General features: G+C 37.2%; 2 protein-coding genes across 2 annotated transcripts; both read left to right on the top strand.

The window, feature by feature from the left end:
* Positions 1–10,414: 10,414 nt before the first annotated feature.
* Positions 10,415–11,677, top strand: LOC145597236 (uncharacterized). Its single transcript, XM_081653384.1, has 2 exons — positions 10,415–10,460; positions 10,551–11,677. The coding sequence occupies exons 1-2, from the start codon at positions 10,415–10,417 to the stop codon at positions 11,675–11,677; spliced, it is 1,173 nt and encodes a 390-aa protein (XP_081509510.1).
* A 1-nt stretch (position 11,678) lies between these two features.
* Positions 11,679–14,868, top strand: LOC145597235 (uncharacterized). The gene is made up of 3 exons (XM_081653383.1): positions 11,679–11,910; positions 11,996–13,421; positions 13,509–14,868. The coding sequence occupies exons 1-3, from the start codon at positions 11,679–11,681 to the stop codon at positions 14,866–14,868; spliced, it is 3,018 nt and encodes a 1,005-aa protein (XP_081509509.1).
* Positions 14,869–21,628: the final 6,760 nt, after the last annotated feature.

Below are 21,628 nucleotides of genomic sequence, written 5' to 3'. Positions count from 1 at the left end.
AGTGAACTGAACTTATTAGAGTTGAACTTATCTGAAATAAACTGAAGTGAACTGAACTGAACTTATTAGAGCTGAACTGAACTAAAATGAATATTTTATAAGAGAACAAAATTAGGAGTTGAACTGAACTGAACTTGTTAGAGCCGAACTGAACTTAACTGAACTTATTAGAGCCGAACTGAACTGAACTGAACTGATTAGAGCTGAACTGAACTGACAATAAACGTAATAGAACAGGCCTTAAATCTTATAAATGAATAGCTAGTTGAATCATCGATTTCATTAAGAGTAGTGGTTTTAATGGAAACCGGTAAAATAAATAACAAAAAAGTGTTTTGTTGTGGACGGTATATATGTGTTAAACATTGATAAAATGTAGTATACTTATGAAATTAAATTTTTTTGAGCAATTTATATGGAAATCGATCTTAATATTGTAATGATATTAACTTTATCTTTACAACCTTATTGATATTATCAAAATGGTTTTAACAATATTCATATCCAATACAAGTATCGAATTGAATAGTTATTGCTCTTATAATTTGCTATTTGGTTTTTCTAATGTGTGTCAATACCCTAACAAGAAGATATCAAATTATCTGATCTATGTATTATCGGGATAGCTATTGGGACTTCAATCACATGAGAAAAAAAGTTCTTATTATCTAGCTCAACAATTTTTGTTTTATTATTAGCTAGGGTGAAAAACAAATTAAAGATGAGGGCTAAATAGCTAATGATGTTAACGATCAAGTGTTATTCCTTGATGTTGAAAATTTTCAATTATTAGAGCAATTTGCATCTACAATAGTGGAATTAAGAAAGTGTAATGAATGTTATTACTTGGAATAATTAATTTAAGTTCTATTTTTTCAAATTCCTCTAAATTTGAAAGCGAATGAGATATAGATGAACATTTTAGAGATTAATTTCCATGACTTCATTTACTTGAGTTCCAATTATAGAACTTGGTTGGTTTAGTGGTCCAAATCTTTAAACTATAGTTCGAAGTTTATTTAATATTCATCTACATTACCATTTTTTTAATTTTATTGTAATTTGTAACTTTTCCAAAGATAGAAGTTTTGAAAATTAGACTTCCTCAACCAACTAAGGTTATGTAGAGTTTTGAACAACTTTTAACTTAGTTTGTTTATATTAGTAAGTATGTATACGTTCATAAGATTAGGAGATTAATTTGGCAAGGCTCTTAATAGCTATCATATGATCTACCATAATATCAGACTATCCACTGATCAAAATACATGTACACATTATTATCAATACTTATTGAATATTTGAATAAAGTTACATGACTTACATCCCCAATAAATCTTTTAAGGGTCTGTTCTTTTCAACTTATTTTCAATTTAGTTTTGTTCAGTTCAACCCGATCAATCAGTTGAATTCCTAATTTCAATCTCTCATAAAATATTTATTTCAGTTTATTTCAGCTCAGTTCAGTTTACTTCAGCTCAATTTAATTAGAACAAGCCCTAATTAGACATAAAATAATAATACATCCGGCCCTAATAGAAAACTAATTTAGCAAGATATTAATGGCTACGGAGTAGTGTTTACTCTTAATCAAGCTAATGCATTAAAAAAAAAGATAGAGAAAGTAGGCATTTTTAAAGATAATGTGTTATACTTGGTGCATCATGATGTTTGAGATCATCAAAGTCATCAATCAAACTTGTAGACATTAGTACAATGCATATCATGTCCATAAAAACCTTGTGAATTTTGTTCTTCCATCAAAAAATTGTTCACACAATTTTCTCACCTCTCCCTATTTTCACTCCCAATTTTCTTCAAAAAATGAAAAATAACCGGTATACATGGGCCCCACCACAAGAGCCGTTGTGGAGGTAAAGCAACCAATAAGACAGTGCCAGGTTGGAAAAACTAACTGGAGTAAAAACATGACACGTAACCCTATGTTTGTTGACTGGTTTTAATACACTCTTTTGTATTTGTGGTACAAGTTGCTAACGTACGCAGCGGTGACACTTTTAAAGTCGGTGACTGCACATGTGGGCCCCAATGTCAAGAAATCCGTTGACTTTTTTGGACGTAATAAATCAGCTACTTAAGTGTTAAGTGGAGTGGAGTGGAGTGGAGTGGAGTATTGTTTAATTAGTGTGTCACATACGTGCGGTATTCTCAAGTGTCGCAAGTCACAAGCCTATATTGATATTAGCATTTTATTTTAAAGTAATAAAAACTTAATGTAAAATTAGGAGTTAATTAAATTATGATAATGATGGGATTTTAATCATATTATAATAAAAGGTTTGGGATTGAGATGTGACATAAGATTAAGCTATTATTACTCAAGAAACTAGATCTCATCACCTTTTGAATTTGTGGTGTTGTAATTATGGCATTTACTTTACCACCATGATGATACATTGATACTATGGGGTATTACTAAAAGAGATGTGCCCTAAATATATATACTCCGTACTATATCACTAATAATTCGATATACGCATTTAGATCCTCTTCTTTTAAGCTGATGTGGTCTGCTTGCTCTGCTGTGTATTAATAACCCGTTCTGCTTTGCTGACACTTGCTATACTCTACTCAAAAGAACAAGGCCTAACTTTTTTTTTAAAGAGATAGGGGGCTAGTCTAGAGCAATTGATTAGTTCTTCGACTTTCAGTTGTGATGTTAGGGGTTAAATTTTCTAAGCTCATTAGAAGAGGGATCCTCTTAGGATTGGATTTTCCTAAAAAGTTACACAAACTTGTAATTTTAGACAGTTTTGCTTCTTAGAAAATGTACATATAACTAAATATTCGTGATTAAAAGAGTTATTTTTATTGTGACTAGATACATGATATTTCTTCAAGGCGTTACAAGAATAGTAATCGATTATCTATTGAATAAACATTACAAAATGTATTTTATACATCAAACCTTCTAATCAACAACACAAGACAACACATCTTTTTACTTTTACACTAGAGACTAGATAACATAACCTTAGCTTTCTCATTAAAACTTCCCCAACGTTTTTTTACAACGGGCAAATAGCTTAGTGCCTTAGTGAATATTACATTAAAAAAAAGGCAATACCAAATTCTAATCGAAAAGTAGAGCGAGGCTTTTTTGTTTGAAGTTTGTTGGCGGGTAGAACGAACTTATATTTTATACTTTAATTAATAAATATCATCTTGAAATTTAACTTAAAACAACATATACTTCGTATATAAAAGCTATATTTTCGAAAACTCGAAACTACATAAGTACAACAAAAACAACCTTCAAAGTATAATACTTAGATCCCAAATACTATAAATAGGCAAACATTTTTCCTAAAGCATCAATATAAACATATTTGCAATGCTCTAAACACTTGTTTTCTTGCTAGATTTACTGGTTTTTGATATGCTCGATCAAAGCGTTTCTTTTATTTTCTTTTTTATTTTTAAGGGTTCATTCTTTAAGTTTATAGTAGTATTAAACTTTTTGAAAATAGGGAAAGTGAGGAATTTTTGCATGCTTTTGAGGCACATGCAAATGATAACAATAGCAACTTTAGCTTTATTTCATGGGGCTATGAAAAAAAAATAAATAAATAAAAATAAAGCAAAAAGAAAAGAGGATGTGCCTGGTGCCTAGGGATCCGGGGAGACAGAAAAGGAAGAATTGCCAACACCATGAGAAAAATGAGCCCTAATTTTGGACCCATTATTGTAGAATATTTAACTTCATTTATCAATTTGTAGTACTAATCAGTAATCACAATAGCAAAGTATTGCAATTTGATGATATGTCATTTGAAGTTGTTTCGAATAGGGTCCCAAACTCCCAAGCTAATTAAGGGCCAAAGGCATTCTAAATGATAAATGTATATCATATCTTTGAGATATACAAAGAAGTATGTACTATATGTTTTTTTTTTTTTAAAAATCGATTTAAGGGTGGTTTAGTGAAACTTGTACAAGTAATGTTGAATGTTATATTAAGTTGAGAATTGAAATCCAAAACTATATCCTTAATGTTATTTAGTGTATCCCAGCTTTTAAATTTTTACTTTGTTTTCTTTGATAGATAGACGTTCTATTGTAAATCTTGCCAATTGCTACATAAATTTTTGAGCATGTATATATATGCATATGCATATATAATGCATGCCTTGTCATAAAATCAAATAGAAAGTTGGATGAAAAAAATGTTTCTACTCAATAAAGAGAGAAATAACTAATTTATTAAAATATCAATCAATAAACTCGTAGTAGGTTAATTTTTTTGCATGCACGACTTGAGATTGAATGTCGTCTATAATTTGCCCCAATTCTCTTCGATATTGAAAAGACACACCATTATGGTAATTTTTTCGATACAAACCCTAGCTAAAAAATAAGTGGGAGAAAGTGGGAGAACCGGATAATGTCCCCTTAAGCCCAATCTTTCCTACCGGACTACCCCTACTCATCTGGTCAATGTCCACATGTAGTTAATTTCATATTCGTCTAAACCACCAAATCACCAATCATTGAAATTTAGATGCAATAAACTACTTGTATAATTCATAGTCATCCGCATGAAAACAGCTAGGACGATCAAAATAATTCCCATTAACAAAGATTGAAAATGGACTTATTAATTATAATAATATGCTTTCATTGCATGAATCTGTTTGGTCCTTTGAATCATAATAGAGATCCCTTCTTTTCAACTATTATTGTCTTTTTGTTGGTAAACAAATGTGTCTTAATCTAATCTTTTCTTTATTATTTCATTTTCTTGTGTGCTTATCATTATTAATTTATTAGTGACTATCCGAATGTACACTCATAATGTCATTACATGCATTCAAGGTCTGATGTCAAACTCCGTTTACATTATTACTAACCAGTGTTGCTTTTGTGTCGCGCGCGTGAAAGTGTAGATCTACTCAAACCGTGAAACAATCTATATAAAAATGGACCACCAGGGGACCTAGTCAGCTACGTACATATTGACTCCTTTTAATACCACAGAGGCATAAATGGAGCATTTCGTACATGGGTTAAATATAATAACGACATCGGTTTGAATTGTCAGAAACACCAAGAAAGAGCAGCAAAGTTTTAGAGTAATAGTCGTAGAAAAGACAAATTAGGGACATGGAATATTGCTAATCTTGCTGCTGCTTATATATGATCCTTTTTCCTTTGCTCTTGACTCTATTGGTTGGCCTCTTGTAATATCATAAATTTTGGCATTATTATTTTAAAATTTAAGGGTTTTTTTTTTTTTTTCCACTAGAATAAAATGATTTACTCATAATTAAACTTGTACTTCGTAGTAATCAGTATCGATTTTCTAGTAACTTGTACACCATAACACCATTAATAATCAGCATTATATAGTGTGATTAGACTAATTACGTAGTCAAGTATTGGCAAATACAGTAGTTTTCTTAGGATAACAGGTTGACCGGACGATTAAGCCTTTAAGGTCTAACCTTACACTATTTTTCCCTACCACACCAAATGACCAATTATTATTACTGTATTATAATATTTTTTTGTACTTCGTAGTTAGATATCGGGTTGTTTTTAGGTAATTACTAGGTTAGGTCCCGTGCCATGCACGGTATATCGTAATTTTCATCATTAAATAACATTATTTTTAATTAAAAAATTTCTAAAACTATTGTGAGCAATTTTTTACCAAAAAAATAGTTCTTTTCTTCTTATATCATGTCTTTACAAAAATATTTAAATACTTGTATTAATACCACATTAAAGAGTTGTTTAGTACTTTAGCTGAATGAGTATATTAAAATTATATTGAATGACTGATTTTAAAAACGGTCGGTAATTAGCGACCGTTTTTATAATCATTTGCTAACATTCATTTTATCGACTAATTTGATGCCCGTCATTTTAATTTTTCAAAGATATAATTGATGTATCCTTCTTATTTTTTACAATTAATCAAAGAAGTATGTATTAATTATATAGGTTTTTTTTTTCTTCCTAATTTAGTAATTATTCTTGTCCAGTATATTCTTAAGATTATATATTCTTAAAAAAAATTCACAAAGAGTACATTTTCAAAATAATTATATGGTAATGTTGCCAAAACGCATACCTATAATAGTTGTGAACCCATTTATAGAATGTAAAAGATCTTTAATTATTTTATATGGTTAATTATGACAATTATTATTGTATATAATAATTTCCTTAAATATAAAAGTTTTATAAAAGGATTAAAAAAAAACAAAAATACTAAGGACACACCAGAAATTGACACGTGTCATTGCTGGTGTGTCTTTTAGTATATAGTTATTGATGATTATAAATTTACTACTCCGTAATTCTATTGTTATATATCCCATCAATATAATTTAATCCCAATTTTTAATATTTCGTATCACTTAAAAGCATAAACTACAAAGTATTACAATAGTTGAAATCACCACCTTTTTAAACCAATGATTGTTGTTTATGTATTAATAAAGCAAGATCCTATGGAAATTTGGATTATTAAGTTATTAACCAACAAATCTTGAATTTTTAATGAAACATTTAAGGTTGAAGATATATTGCAGGCCCACATCTTCCTGCTTGGGCCAGTGGGACAAAAAGTCCAGTTTTCAGTCTCACAAATCACAATGACCTTGTACTCTTGTTAACACAATTTGCATCCAAGACCTTGTCTTTCTTCTTGTTGCATTTCTTCATGCTACAACTTTTTTTGTTGATTTCCTTCATTTTACAAGACATCAAAAGATCCAAACTTTTCCATGATAATGTATTTAACATGGATGTACATTTACACATAGTACGTAGTATTGAATATTAACTAAGCCAATTTCTTAAAAATGGCATGTTACCACAACATTAAGCTAGACAAAAGGTTTAGGTTGGCCCTTGGTCCTTCAATGAGTTCCAAAGCTCGTTAACCTTATGTTAAGAGCCATAAGTCAATGCAAGTCCAAGTCCCAAAAGCCTTTGTGGATCTCTAACAAGCCCAAGTGCTTAGAGCTCGCCACAAGCCCAATGGAGTCCACACTATTTACTACCCCATGGGCATAACTAATCCAATTTTTTAGGTATCCACAATTAGTCTCAAGCAAGTCTCTGCATAAGTGCATAAGGGCATCTACAATAGAACAAACCTTTCATCAACAATAGATAAACCTATTTACAGGTTTATGTACGGGACCCACTATCTATACAACTCATTAAATTCATCCATACAACTTTTTTTCCTTATAAAAAAAAAAAGAGAAAAGCATCAAATTTTTGCCAACTAAGCAAATACAAACCGGTGTGTCTACACAAACCTTTCCACAACAAACCTCAACCCAACAATAAGAGGTTTGTGAAACACTAACTTAGGCATTAGAGGGCTTTCCTCGGTAAAATCCCCAAGGACAGTTATTGTGTTTTACGAAGTATTGTACAACAAATCCTCGGCCTAGATAGCTCATCTTCAGCCCATTTAACTATGAACTTTCTTTACTTCATACTGTAAGTCTGTATTAACTCGAAACACTACCCCTATTTATTAATAACTTTTTATTTTATTTTTTTAATACTAAATACTTACTATTTTGTCAATAAGTTAATATGAAACCGTCTCACGTCTCACGCATAGCATCGTTCCCCAATAATCAATTCACTTCCCACGTCCATTTAATACGGCTCGTCACCACAATGGCCCAAAAATATCATCTAGCCTGAACTCTGAACTTCTGAAGTCCCAGCCCAGCAGTTCAACCAATTTCCAACATTTATTTCTCGTATATTTACTTATTTAGGGTTCTAGAAAATCAATCAATCTATAATATAATTGTAGAGCAGATCAATGAGGAGCCTCCAAAACCCCAACCAAGCCTCCTCATTCACTCCCGCCTAATTACCCTAATCCCTCCAATTTCCCATTAACCAATCTAATTTCAATTTAAATTTCAAAATAAAAGAAAAAAAAAAAAAAAAAAAAAAAACTAATTGCGTGTAAACTATCACGAACACCTAAAATGAGAACAGCTCCAAAACTACTCTATTTTAATCCCCCCAATTTTCCATTAACCAATCTAATTTAAATTAAAATTTTTTTTAAAAAAAAAACAAACATCCTTATTTCTTGATGATGAACGTGGGTACCTAACTCAATGTGTTCATCAATTTACACTCCACTTTCCCTATACATTGACACTCCACTTTCCCTATACATTCTATAGAGAAAAACTTTGACAGACTAAGGTTAGCCTTCTTTTCTATTTCATCGATTACAATTATATACTACTCCGTATCTTAAAAATAACAAAAAATGAGGTAATACACAAATATTTCGTAGTACACAAATAATTGTACTGATTATATTTTTTTTAAGATTCCTACAATTCATTTTATGTTGTATTGTTTTTACAGAGTAATATTGTTTTGATCCTACCAAGTGGGTGCTTCGTAAAAGTTCGTGAGGCAATTGGAAAATACAAGGTATATTAGTTATTGATGATTATTTGTTGTATAAAAAGGAATTTTGATGCATACAATTTTATCTTGACACAGCATTGCAACCTTTTTTATTTTATCTTTATAAAATTCTATTTTTATCTCTTTTGCTACTAATGATTGTACAATTTTTTTTAAGCATGAGTATTATTTAAAGCCACCACAAGATTGAAAAGACATGAGTATTATCAACCGCGTAAATACATTGATCAATAGAGTTATAGAAATCAGAAATAACAGTATGTTTGAGGTAGTTTTATCTTATAAAAAACGGTTTCGTTAAGTGGGCTAAACTTTTTTTCCTTTTTCGTTTCATTTTTTGTTAGCTCAGATTTTTTGTTTTTTGTTTTTTTTTTATTTTTTTTTTCCAAATTAAAAATTCTATCCTTATCTCTTTTACTAATCATGATCAATATATTCTATTTCAACTATAAGCACGTACTTTTTTTCTTTTTCGTGTTTTTTTTTCTTTAGTTTTTGTTAACTTAGTATCAATTTAAAAAAGATTCATTTTAAAGGTAACTGTTAGGGTCTGTTTGGCATCGCTGTGGTTTTCTGTTTTTTGGTTTTTTGTTTTTTAAAAGTACATTATATATGTCACATAATGGATCAAAAAATATTTAGACTTATTAAAATTATGATAATTTTGAAAACTGACAAAAAAAAAGTGGAAACACCTTTTTCTTGTTTCCTGTTTTTTGTTTTTAGTTTTCAAAAAAACAGGAAACTGAAAACCAAAAATGATGCCAAACAAGCAATACTCACTTACCAATTACTAATCTATCAAATTAAACTTATCTAAAACTCACTACTTATAATTTCAAATTCACTAATTATACTTTCAAATTAAAAAAAAAAATAGCAAAAAAAATAAATAATAACATAATAAGTTAAGTCATCATCATTCAACTCCACTTTCATTAGCAGATCCCACACATACACTATTTCTTAAACCTTAATTCAAAAGGGAAACAAAGTCTATACCATATGTAGATTAATTATTCTTAAAGTTAATCATTTTGACACTTAGTCATCCGATTAATCCACATAGTCATACAATGATACCTAAAAAGTAAGCATGCGTTCCTATTAAAAACTATACTAATAGATAAATTTCGATAATAGGTTGCATTCCCTTTTTTTTTTTTTTTTTTTTAATTATTATAATGAAAATTGAGTTGCGGTTAGAGATGGTTCATTAAATTGTTTATTTTTAATGAAATGAAAATGGATTTGTAGCTGGAGGTGGTTCATTAATTTTTTTTTATTGCTCTATTTTTTTTACAGTACATAAATCACTTTGTTCACTGCTTTTCGCTTTCATTTTAAATTACTACACCCTACAGGTATGTAAACATTACTTTCTTTTACTTTTGGTAGTATGAATGAGCATGTATATATTTACGTAAATTGAGACTTTTATCTGCAATAGAGCGACATGCTATTAATTTGTTGTTACACTGCATCATACACATATATACATAATATTTATATTAACCTTATAGTTTAAGATTTATGTTAATAGTTTTTATACATTGTTTTATCACTAAGAAAAACCAAATATAAATCTATTTATAATTTTATAGGTGGCAAGATTAGATTTTTTTTCATTTGAAAACCAAATATAAATATAAGTCACCAATTAGACAAATATAAAACATGTCAATTTTACCACAGAAAACTACATTTTCACAACTTCATTATATCAATTGAAGTTCTAATATCGGTTCTAATACATTTACTTCTTGGTTATTGTATAACTAATGATTAGAATGACATGAGTACAAGTAATTATCGATTCAGAGAGAATTTGCAACACAAACATGCTAGATTAGCTACTAGGCGAAGGTTACTATTCAAACGCACTGCAAACCATGAAGACCCTATTTTCAAGCGACGTCGTTACTTATTAGAGAAAGAAGCACGATATTTACGATTATTAATGCTGAAATTACGTCGATCTACACATCAATATCACCATGGTAGAGGTAACCACCTTGCCAAGCCACTTAATCATACACATTATTGATATCAACATTGTTAGTTGATAATCATTTGAATAAATCATTTGTATGCAGAATTGACTCATCAATCTGAGTTTGATAGACATTGGGAGTTTGGACCTAGAACAGTTGTGTGTCCTAATTGCAAGGCCCTTATGTGGATAGAAGAAAGGGTAAAGGGTAGTAGTAAAACACACCCAAGGTTCTATCATTGTTGTCAAAGTGGGCAAGTTAAATTGCCGCTTTTACCTTTGACACCGCCATATTTGATGTCAATTTTGCCATATCAACAATTTCGAAACAATATTAGAGCTTTCAATTCTATGTTAGCTTTCACCTCTATGGGCGGTCGGATTGATAACACAGTTAATGATGGTAGAGGCCCCTATGTCTATCGTATAAGTGGTAGTAATTACCATAGAATTGGAACTTTACTCCCTGAGCCTGGGACTGGACCAAAGTTTGCACAGTTGTACATTTATGACACTGATAACGAAACATCCAACCGGCTACAATACATGGGGGGCACAGAGGCTTCTTCCTTAGATCCAAGAATTTTACAAGGACTACAAACGATGCTTGACGATATAAATCCATATGTTGCAGTCTTCAGAAATGCTGGCAGTATGTTGCGCGATCAAGGGGAGCATCAAGATTTGAGAATAAAGCTAATTCGCGCAAGAGAAGGTAGACAATACATCCAACCAACCGCAAGTGAAGTGGCTTCATTGATGGTGGGTGATGGGACTGAAGACATAGGTAATCGAGATATCATATTGCAAAAAGTAGATGGTGGGTTACAAAGGATTGATGAAACTCATCCAAGTTATATGCCTTTACAATACCCACTGCTGTTCCCATATGGTACCGATGGAGGGAGAGTTGGGATACCTAAGGCCTCAAGTACAAGTACCAGTCGAACTACTGTGACAATGCGACAATTCTATGCATTTAGGATACATGATAGGGAAGAAGAGGGTGACACCTTGATAGATTCTGGCCGCTTATTGCAACAATTTGATGTTGATGCATACGCTGCAATGGAACAATATCGATTATCATGGATAAGGAGAAATCAAGGCAGGCTTCGCTCTGATTTATACAGTGGACTCCAAGATGCAATCAGGGCTGGAGATGTCAATGCTACTGATGTAGGTCGATTATTCATATTACCATCATCCTTCACACGAAGCCCCCCGTAATATGGCCCATCATTACCAAGATGCTACGGCAATTGTTCGCGTTTTGGGTCCGCCTGATTTATTTATAACTTTCACTTGCAATCCAAACTGGACTGAGATTAATGAGATATCTACACGTGGAAGTCGTCGCACTGAAGATAGACCAGACATTGTAGCACGTGTTTTCAAGATCAAATTGAAACAAATGCTTCGCGATTTGAAGGATAACAAGAAGTTTGGAAAAGTCATTGCTGGTGAGTTGTGTTAATTAATTATACAATCATACTATATTTTTGGACATATCTAATTAATTAACATGGGACATATTTCATGTTTCAGATTTTTATGTCATTGAATTTCAAAAGCGTGGACTTCCACATGCGCATATTCTCATAACATTGGCTCCAGAAGATAAGCCTAAGTGTCCAGAGGATATCGATGTAATTATTTTTGCGGAAATCCCTGACAAGGATACAGATCCTTTGGCATTTGAAACAGTTACCAAGAACATGCTCCATGGACCATGTGGGCCATGTTTAATCGATGGAAAGTGTTCAAAGCATTTTCCGAAGAAATTTTGTGCTGAAACCACGTTTGATGATAATGGCTTTGTGCAGTATAGACGTAGACAAAATAGAGAGCCCATCATTGTTAATGGAAGGGAGGTAGATAATCGCTGGGTGGTACCATATAACAGAGATCTATGTGTTAAGTACAATGCACACATAAATGTTGAGCGTGTTGCTGCGAGAAGTGTGGTAAAGTATCTATACAAGTATGTTACTAAAGGTCAAGATCGAGCAACAGTTGTCATTGAAAACAACTCAACCACACGACGTGATCAAGAGGCACGGCAAGGAAATAGAGTGGATGAGATAAAACAATACTTAGATTGTCGATATGTGTCGGCCATTGAAGCATGCTGGAGAATATTTGAGTTTGATTTGCAACATCAATATCCTTCAACGGAACTGCTTCAGTTTCATCTACCTGGTGAACAATTTGTAGTTTTCAATGATAATGATGATCTGCAAACAGTCCTTGAACGACCGAGATTGCAACAAACCATGTTAACTATGTGGTTTCAAGCTAACAAGGATTTTCCAGAAGCAAAACAATACACTTACCAAAATTTTCCTATGGGATTCACATGGCATCGTTCTACAAAAAGGTGGGCACAACGGCAAGAAAGACCTTGCATTGGTAGATTGCCTTTTGTTCATCCGAATTCTGGGGAACGATATTACTTACGGATGCTTTTAACTAAGGTTTGTGGAGCGGAATCTTTTGAAGATATCCGAACTGTTGATGGTGTCATCCACCCTACCTTTAGATCTGCGTGTCATGCCTTAGGGTTGCTTGACGACGATAATGAGTGGCATGAAACTCTGTCAGAAGCCTCTAACTGGGCATCGGGTTCACAGTTGAGAAACATGTTTTGCTCCATATTGATGTTTTCTGAAGTAAGTGATCCGAAACAGTTGTGGGTACAACATTGGGGTGAACTTACCGATGACCTCGAGAGAATGATGCAACGTCAAACTAGAAACCCTAACTTACGATTAACTCCCGAAGAGATGCAGAATCAAGGATTGCAAGAGATTGAGCATATACTGAATAAACTTGGAAGGTCATTGGCAGATTTCCCTGACATGCCACAACCTTCTTCGGAGTTAGCACGCAATGCCTTAAATCAGTTGATAAGAGATGAACTTGAGTATGACACACATGATGAAGCCAACAGATTTGATACCTTAGTTAGAGGGTGAAACACGGATCAATATAGAGTATATGCTGCAATACTGGATGCTCATTCTCGAGATGTAGGTGGCCTATTTTTTGTCTACGGCAGTGGTGGGACTGGAAAGACATACCTGTGGAACACTCTGATTGCGAAATTCAGATCTGAAAGAAAGATCGTGCTCTCTGTGGCTTCATCGGGAATTGCTGCTTTGTTATTGCCTGGGGGTAAAACCGCACATTCGACTTTCAAGATTCCTTTTGATCCTGATCAACATTTCGTTTGTAACTTCAAAAAAGACTCAACCCGTGCTGATTTGATCCGTGAAGCATCATTAATTATATGGGATGAGGCTCCAATGACCCATCGATTAGCATTTGAGGCTGTAGATCGACATTTCAAGGATATTTGTAATGACAATGGAGTTTTCGGAGGTAAATTGGTTGTTCTTGGTGGAGACTTTAGACAGATACTTCCTGTGGTGCCAGATGAAGGACGAGAATCTATTGTTGCAGCTACCTTGTATCGAGCGTCCTTTTGGAGAGACTGCCAAGTTATGTGCCTAAAGATAAACATGCGTTTATGTCGAAGTGACGTTCCCTCTGATACCCTTGAACAAATTCGAGAATTTTCTGATTGGATAATAAAAGTTGGAGAAGGAGTAATAGCAGGAGTGTCCATTACAGAGGAAGGTGAACCAAATTGGATTGAAATACCACATGATTTTTTGATAACCAATGATGAACATGGTTTGCAAAATCTCATTAACTTTGTCTTCCCCAACTTGCCTTCAAATTACACGGATTGGGAGTACCTCAAGGATCGCGGAATTCTAGCACCAACAAACAATGATGTAGATGAGCTAAATTCGAAAATTTTATCAATGTTACCAGGAAACGTGCAGAGATACTATAGTTCGGACACTTTGGGTCATACAGAAGATGGTGGGATCCTTGATAACATGGAGCCTATGGAATTATTAAACTCATTAAATTTGTTAGGTCTTCCTAATCATTGCTTAGAGTTAAAAGTTGGTGCCCCGGTAATATTGATAAGAAATATGAACCAATCCATAAGGTTGTGCAATGGAACACGCCTTATAATCAAGAAATTGGGCTATAGAGTGATTGAGGCACAGGTGATCACAGGTCCAAGAGCTACAGAATCAGTTCTAATTCCGCGAATTGATTTAACACCCTCCAACAAGAAGATAGATCTCCCTCTTAAAAGAAGGCAATTTCCATTAAAACTAGCCTTTGCCATGACAATAAATAAAAGCCAAGGACAGACGTTGAGCAAAGTTGGCATTTTTCTCCCTAGGCCCGTGTTTAGTCATGGCCAGTTATATGTTGCAATGTCACGAGTTACATCTCCTTCCGGGCTAAAAATCTTAGTACAAAATAAGAAGGATGTTTCTTACAGTTTGACTAAAAATATTGTGTATAAAGAAGTATTAAACAGTGTAAATTAGATATGTATGTAGTTTTGTTATAACATTTACTTAGTAACTATTAGCAATGTTTGTTTTAGTGTTATTTCAGAGCTATGCTTTTTTTTTAAAAAAAAATATATATGAGCTATTAGATTTTTTTAAAAAAGCTATTAGATTTTTTTGTCATGTTAATGCTACCATTTTACTTTATTAAAGATTTATTTCATTATCTATACTATTTGTTTTACCTTTATACATGTGCGAGGTTGGATCAGTACTGATTATTATATGAGAGTGAATTATTTTTTATGCCCATGCCACTTCAATAATGTTAAAAAGCAGGAAATGAACATGAGATACACACCATGTCATTGTATTACCCTTACGACATTGAATGTGAATATGAGAGTGCGTTTATTATGGATGGTCACTGAACAAAGTACAGCTAGAGGTACAAATTATGTCCATCGTTCATGGAGTATGGTATTCATCGACTCAGAGGTTTGAACTATATTTTTACTTAGTACTTACTTTTTTTTTCGATTTATTCATTTATTTCACACTCATGTTTCTCATTTTCAATTTCTAGGGGAACGAAGTTCAAATCACATTATTTAATGCTGACATTGATAAATATAAAGAGATCTTGAAACAAGGAAAGGTTTATTCAATTGCTCAGCTAGAGCTTATGCCTCTAGATACATCTTACAAATATGCCAATAACCAAATAAGGTTGAAATTTGGCAACAAGACCATGATAACAGAAATTCTTGATGATTGTGATTGTTTCGGGGTTTTTTGTGATCTCCTCGGATACTGGTCACGCTCTACTGACAATGAGACTCGAACACCTGCAAAACAACGAATATTCCGTTTATCGGAATATTCGCCTCCGACGATCAAGTTAGAGATCGGAAATCGGAAAAGCTAGAGAGAGAGAAAGTAGAGAGAAGTTGGAGCTCTTTAATGCTCTATGTTTTTGTTATGTCACAATCCACACCTCCCATCATAAATGATTGGGGTATTTATAGGGGTGGGAACATGTGCCCCTCTAGGGTTTGTACCCTAGAATGTCGTGACGTGATTGGCTGCGCAATCAGGGGTCGCCACGTGTCATGGGGGGCGCCGTTTTACGGCTTTCAAGGGTTTCTCGGGATTTGGGTCTGATGTAATCAGGGCCTTTTTCTCTTTCTGATGTATTGCGTATTTAAAGATAGCTGACATGTGTCACCCTGTCAGGTGGACACGTGTCACACTCTCATAGGGCCACGTGTCGCCTTCTTATTGGGCCACGTGTCACTATGAGATTGGGCCACGTACCTGGGGTATTTTTACCCTAAACATTTGCCCCTCAGAGGGGGTGGCTTGTACACTTACTAGTCGCCTCCTCTGATCTTGCATTCTGGACGTCCTGGTACTCTGGGTTGGGTTTACCTCCCATCTGCCCTGGACGTCCATATACTTTGGACTCAAAGCTCTCTTTGCTACCTGGACGTCCGTATATTTTGTTCTGGACGTCCTCGTAGTCTGGAGTGAGCTTGTCTTCTTGTTCATTTGGACGTCCATACTTTGTACTGGACGTTCTCGTACTCTGAGAGAGGCTTAACCCCTGGTTCATTTGGACGTCCACATACTTTGGACTGGACGTCCTCATACTCTGGGAGGAGCTTCTCTCCAGGTTCATTTGGACGTCCACATACTTTGGACTGAACGTCTTTATACTCTGGGAGGAGCTTATCTCCTAACTACCCAGGGCGTCCACAACGTTTAAAATGAACATCCTTGCTTTTTAGTCTGGACGCTCTCGTACTCTGGGAGGAGCTTATCTCCTAGCCACCCAGAGCGGCCTCAGCAGTGGGACTAGACGTCCTCCTATTTTGGTCTGGACGTTCTGATACTCTGGGAGGAGCTTATCTCCTAACTACTCAGAGCGTCCACATATTTTTGAAATGGATTGGGCTTCCTTGATTTCAGGCGTACTCTATGGTTCTTTCATCATGCTGCGTACGTCTGATCTTTCCCCTTTGGACTAAACGTCTGGGAACTAGGCGGACGCATTTTCCTCTTAGATATTTTTAAGTTCTGGAGACTAAGTGTTGAAGGTGTAAATCTCTTGAATTTGTGACTTAACTCACTTCAACTCACTTTGACGTGCCGTCAATTGTCCGTCTGATTTTTTCACAAGTTAACAGAACCCTAACGTCATTCTGTCTCTTTCTTCGAGTAATTTCTTCAAAAAAATTACCGTTTGAATGTTTAGGCGGGAAAGGTGGTTTTACCATTTTGCCCCCATGAGTTCATTCTATAAATATGGGAAATGAATTCTCATTTTCACACTTTACCCAATTGTGAATTCTAGAGAGAAGTCAGAGCAGTCTAGTGAGAGAAAGTGATTTTCCTTCTAATCTTCAAGAGCGCCGCCGTGAGTTTGAGTTGTCCGGGCATTTTTTGAGTTTTCCGGTCAATCTTCAACAACACCAAGAACACTTTCGAAGTTTTTAGAACGTACAAAGGTAGGCCGTCTACACTTCTTTCTTTTCTTGTATTTTTTTCTTTTATTTCAATTCTGGATCCATACTCGGCTTCGTCCGACTCTCCTTATGAGGCCGGTCGTTCGCCTGGGACTGAGGAGTCTAGAGTGGATGGAGAAGAGTTGTCTCCTCCTTGGAGTGAGTCTATGTCTGGTGCGTACATACTCACCCCCACTTATTCTTCTCTGTCCCCTCAGGCAATGACAAGAACAATGCGTACGCGCGATCTTCATGCGGCCAGGAACCCAGACGGTAGTCTGGTTCACCCTAGGGTCCCTTATGACCCTAATAACCCAAGTACCATGGAGGTGGAGACTACCTCCACCACCCAAACAACGACCGCCTCCACTGGCTCTCATCACTTGGCCGTGGAGGTCACTTCTTCTTTCGAGGAACGCCAACAAGCTCAAGGCGCCTCGTCCACTCTTGCTCCGGGACTTAGGTTCCCTCAATTTGCCAGTTCAGTCATGGATGGGGCCGAACTGGTAGCCTGCAAAGACTATCCTACCGATCTTGGGGCGGACGCTGATGGTTCGTCCGTCCCCTCTTCCTCTCAACCTCTACTTCAACTGGGCGGGGCGGACAGACCCATGACATGAATCTCAATTAGGGAACCGTCCGACCTGCCTATTCGCAACGCCCCTCCTTCGGGAAATCAGGCGGACGCTGCCAAAGACAAAGGCAAGCATCCATTAGTTGAGGAGGGCGTTCCTTCTTCCATGGGCGTACATAGCTCAAGAGGTCGAAGCTCGGCCGAGGCAGCAGACTTGGACAGGGTGCTGTCTTCAGAGTTTGGGAGTGCCCCTTCTCACCAAGTGGAAGAAGAAGAAGTTGAGAAAGAGGCCGTGGGTGAGACGGCCGAAGAAAACGTCGCCAATATTGACAACTTCAGGGACCCGTACGCCTGTACGGTTGGAGAGACGGCCCTGAAGTTCTTGAAAAAGGATTTTGAGGAGTACAAGGGGTCCCTCCATTTGGGGGAGGGATTCGAAATACAAGTCCCCAGGAAAGCCATTGCTGTGGCTACGTGGGATGATGAGAAGCCACACAAACGGGCGTTTTGCGTTTACAGGGCCGCTTTGGATGTAGGCCTTCGCTTCCCTCTTCATCCATTCGTCCGGACAGTTCTGGACGAATATGACATTGGCCTTTTCCAATTTACGCCAAACAGTTGGTTAAATATTTTTGGGTATTTGGTGACGTGCATCTGCAAGGGTTTCACGCCAGACTTTGCGGTCTTCTGTGAGATGCACTCACTTACTCGGCTGGAGAAGGATACGGATGGTTGGCTCGTCTTGAGCGCGACCAGGGATTACATGGTTGTGGTCGACTGTGTCAGCAAATGGAGGGACTGGAAGCACCGATTCTACCACATCAAAACCCAAGATGCGGAGTTCAACCTCCGCATGAACAAGTGCCGTCCGGATCCCATTCAGCTCGGACGCGGGGACCATAAACCTGACAAGCCGCCCATCCATCCAAGCCACGAGCACCAACTTGAATATTTCATGGTCAACCGAGTCAAGCGGGGTAACAAAACCGAACATGTCCCTCGCCATTGGGTTCGTCTTGCCAATTGGCTTAGGGACACTACCTTCATGTCTGCGTACGGCCTGTACCAGAACATGCCCCAAGGTGGACACTTAGATATATAAACTTTTTGTACGCACGTAGATTTTTTAGAAAAATATTCTAACACTTTGCTTTTTTTTTTTTCTCTTTGCAGCGGAGGCGTACGCTATGCTTGACCCGGCTCAGAAGGGAGAGGTGGCGATGTCCGAGGTGGACCTTGCTCGATACAAGGCTCGTTTCAAGATGTACGAGCAACTCAAGGAGGTAAACACTTAGTTTATCTTTTGAGTTTTTCTTTCCTCATTGTCCGTTCTGCTATATTGGGAGGAGCCTGCTTCCCGAGTTTGCACGGACGCATTTCGTCCGTTCATACATGTTAGAAGGGAGCTCCTTCCCCAATTCACACGGACACTGACATGCTTTCTCCCTTGTGTAATTTTTCTAACTTTGCTTGTGTTTTTACAGTCTTCCTCTACTCGGAAGGCAAGGAGGAAGCAGCCGACTTCGTCCACTCCTGATGCGAACGCATCTAAAAGGAGGAAGACGGTTGCAACCAGGACGCGTTCAAAATCCGCGACCAAGGCAAAGTCGCAGACTGCTACAACGCAGTCTCAAGAAGAACAGCCCCGGCTGACACAAAGCGGGGTCTCCAAGCCCGTGGAACCTATTGCTGATCAGGTCCACGATTCGTCCGTCCCACTGGACGATGGGGGTAAGTCATCCCCGGAAAAAATGACCGGCTCCATCTCGACTCCGCCTGTCGAGTTAGTTAAAAAATCTGATTGGCTAAATGCCAGTCAGTCGGTCAGTGACACCGCTGGCCGTTTAGACAACGAGGGGGACGCCTCTTTGCCGCCCCCTCCCATCAATCTTTCTCCTCCAAGATACTCCACTGGTTAGCCTTTCTTCTTTATTCTTGTACCATATGATTTACTTGTACTTGTAAATTTTAGCTAACTTTTCTTGTACGGTCGTCTGCAGACATCTCAGAGGAGTTGCAAATGAGGCTGCCCGGTCAGTCGCTGACTGGCGCGGACAGGAAGGCCATGCGCGAGGCCATGGTTTGCGCGGTTCCCCAAGCGCAGCGTGATAAGCTGCGGGGAATCAATGAGGGCTTCCTCGGCCCTATGCTCAACTGTACTGCTGAGGTACGTCTCCTTTTCTCTATACTTTTTCTTTCTAACACTTAGAAAATTTTTCTATATTTGACTAAGTTTCCTTCTTCTATCCGCAGCTCTTCCTCCGCCTGAATGCCTTCCTTGAATGGAAGGATAAAGAGAACGAGCGGCTGAAGCAGGCTTGGCTCGAAATCAGGAAGGCCGAGGATGCTGTGACGGGGACGGTCGTCGTCCAAAGGGTGCATTTTGAGACCCAAATAACCGCGCTGGCCGACAAGGCGGCGCGGCAAACTGAAGACCTGGTCAAACTTGGCAAGGCACTCGAAGAGGAGTCCTTGGCCAGGGAGGCTATGCGGGTTGAGAGGGACGAGGCCGTCCTGGAGAAAGAGAAATGGAGGCTGGGCTTCGAGGCGTCTGAAGCGTTGAAGAGTGAGCTGAAGTTGGCCCAAGCCAACCTTAAGTCTGCTTTGGACGAAGCGGACGCGCTGAAGGCCGAGGTTGAGGCCTCGAGGAAGTCCGTTTCGGACTATGCTGAGCAGCTAAAAGCTGCTCGGCCGCCCAGCGCGGAGGAAATCGTCCGCATTGAGCAGAATGCCGAAGACAGGCTTAGGGCATACTTCTTCGATGCCTTCGAGCTGATGGTGGATGATGGTGAGGCCGCATACTATGAAGAACGCTTTAAGAAGCGGCTGAACTATGTCTGCCTCAGGGAAGAGGCGAAGAAGGCCGGCCAGCCTCCTCCAGAGCTGGTAGTTACTTCTCCCGAGTCCGGAGAGGACGAGGGGGAGGGAGAGGATGAGGAGGAGGGGGCGGACGGTGATGCCGCTCCGGCCGAAGATGCCAAAGTTGCGGAGGAGCCTGCCAAGGATGATACGGCTAAGTAGAGCTTAGGTCCTCCAGCAACCGTCTGCTCAGCTACCCAGCTTTTTCTTCTTTTTTCAGATTTACTTAGCTTAGCTTATTCTGTACTCTCTCTTTTTTTTTTGTTCTTATTTTGAGGCCGCCTATTTGAGCGGTTTTGTAAACATTTCGGCCGCCTTTTGCGCGGTCAGTTTAATGGAAATTTTATCCGCCCGTTGAGCGGTTCTTTTAATTCTGTTTCATACTTAGCAATTTTTTGCAATGTTGTGCTTTTTGAATGTTTTTCGTAAGTCTCAATATTATGCTTTTTCGTACGCTCCTAGGGGTATGCCCCTTTATTCGGTGTTCGCCTAGTCCATACTCTAAGATGTTTGATTAACTTGGTAGTTTTTATGCCTTAAAGGGTATGACGACTAGCAAGTTAATCAAATCATAGTAATGATTGCCCTTGGACTAGGTGAAGCACCGAATCAATTTAATTGGCCGTTCAGCTATCTTTGTACGAGTAGTCCGTTGAATCTATCGCTCGGACGTACCCTAGAAATCCCAAGTATTATCTCAACTTAGAGATTCCTGACTCGGCCGGGCTAAACGCCTAGGTATACCCTTGCCCTATTTGTAAAGGACACTTGCTTTTTAAATAAGTTCAGAATACCTTGCCTCAACCGTCCGCCTTGAATTGGTGCGGACACATTGTTCTCTGAATTGAATCAGTTT

The sequence above is a fragment of the Chenopodium album genome, chromosome 20 (genome assembly GCF_948465745.1).
Source record: "Chenopodium album chromosome 20, dcCheAlbu1.1, whole genome shotgun sequence".
Classification (NCBI taxonomy): domain Eukaryota; kingdom Viridiplantae; phylum Streptophyta; class Magnoliopsida; order Caryophyllales; family Amaranthaceae; genus Chenopodium; species Chenopodium album.
This window is presented reverse-complemented; position numbering and strand designations above follow the sequence as displayed.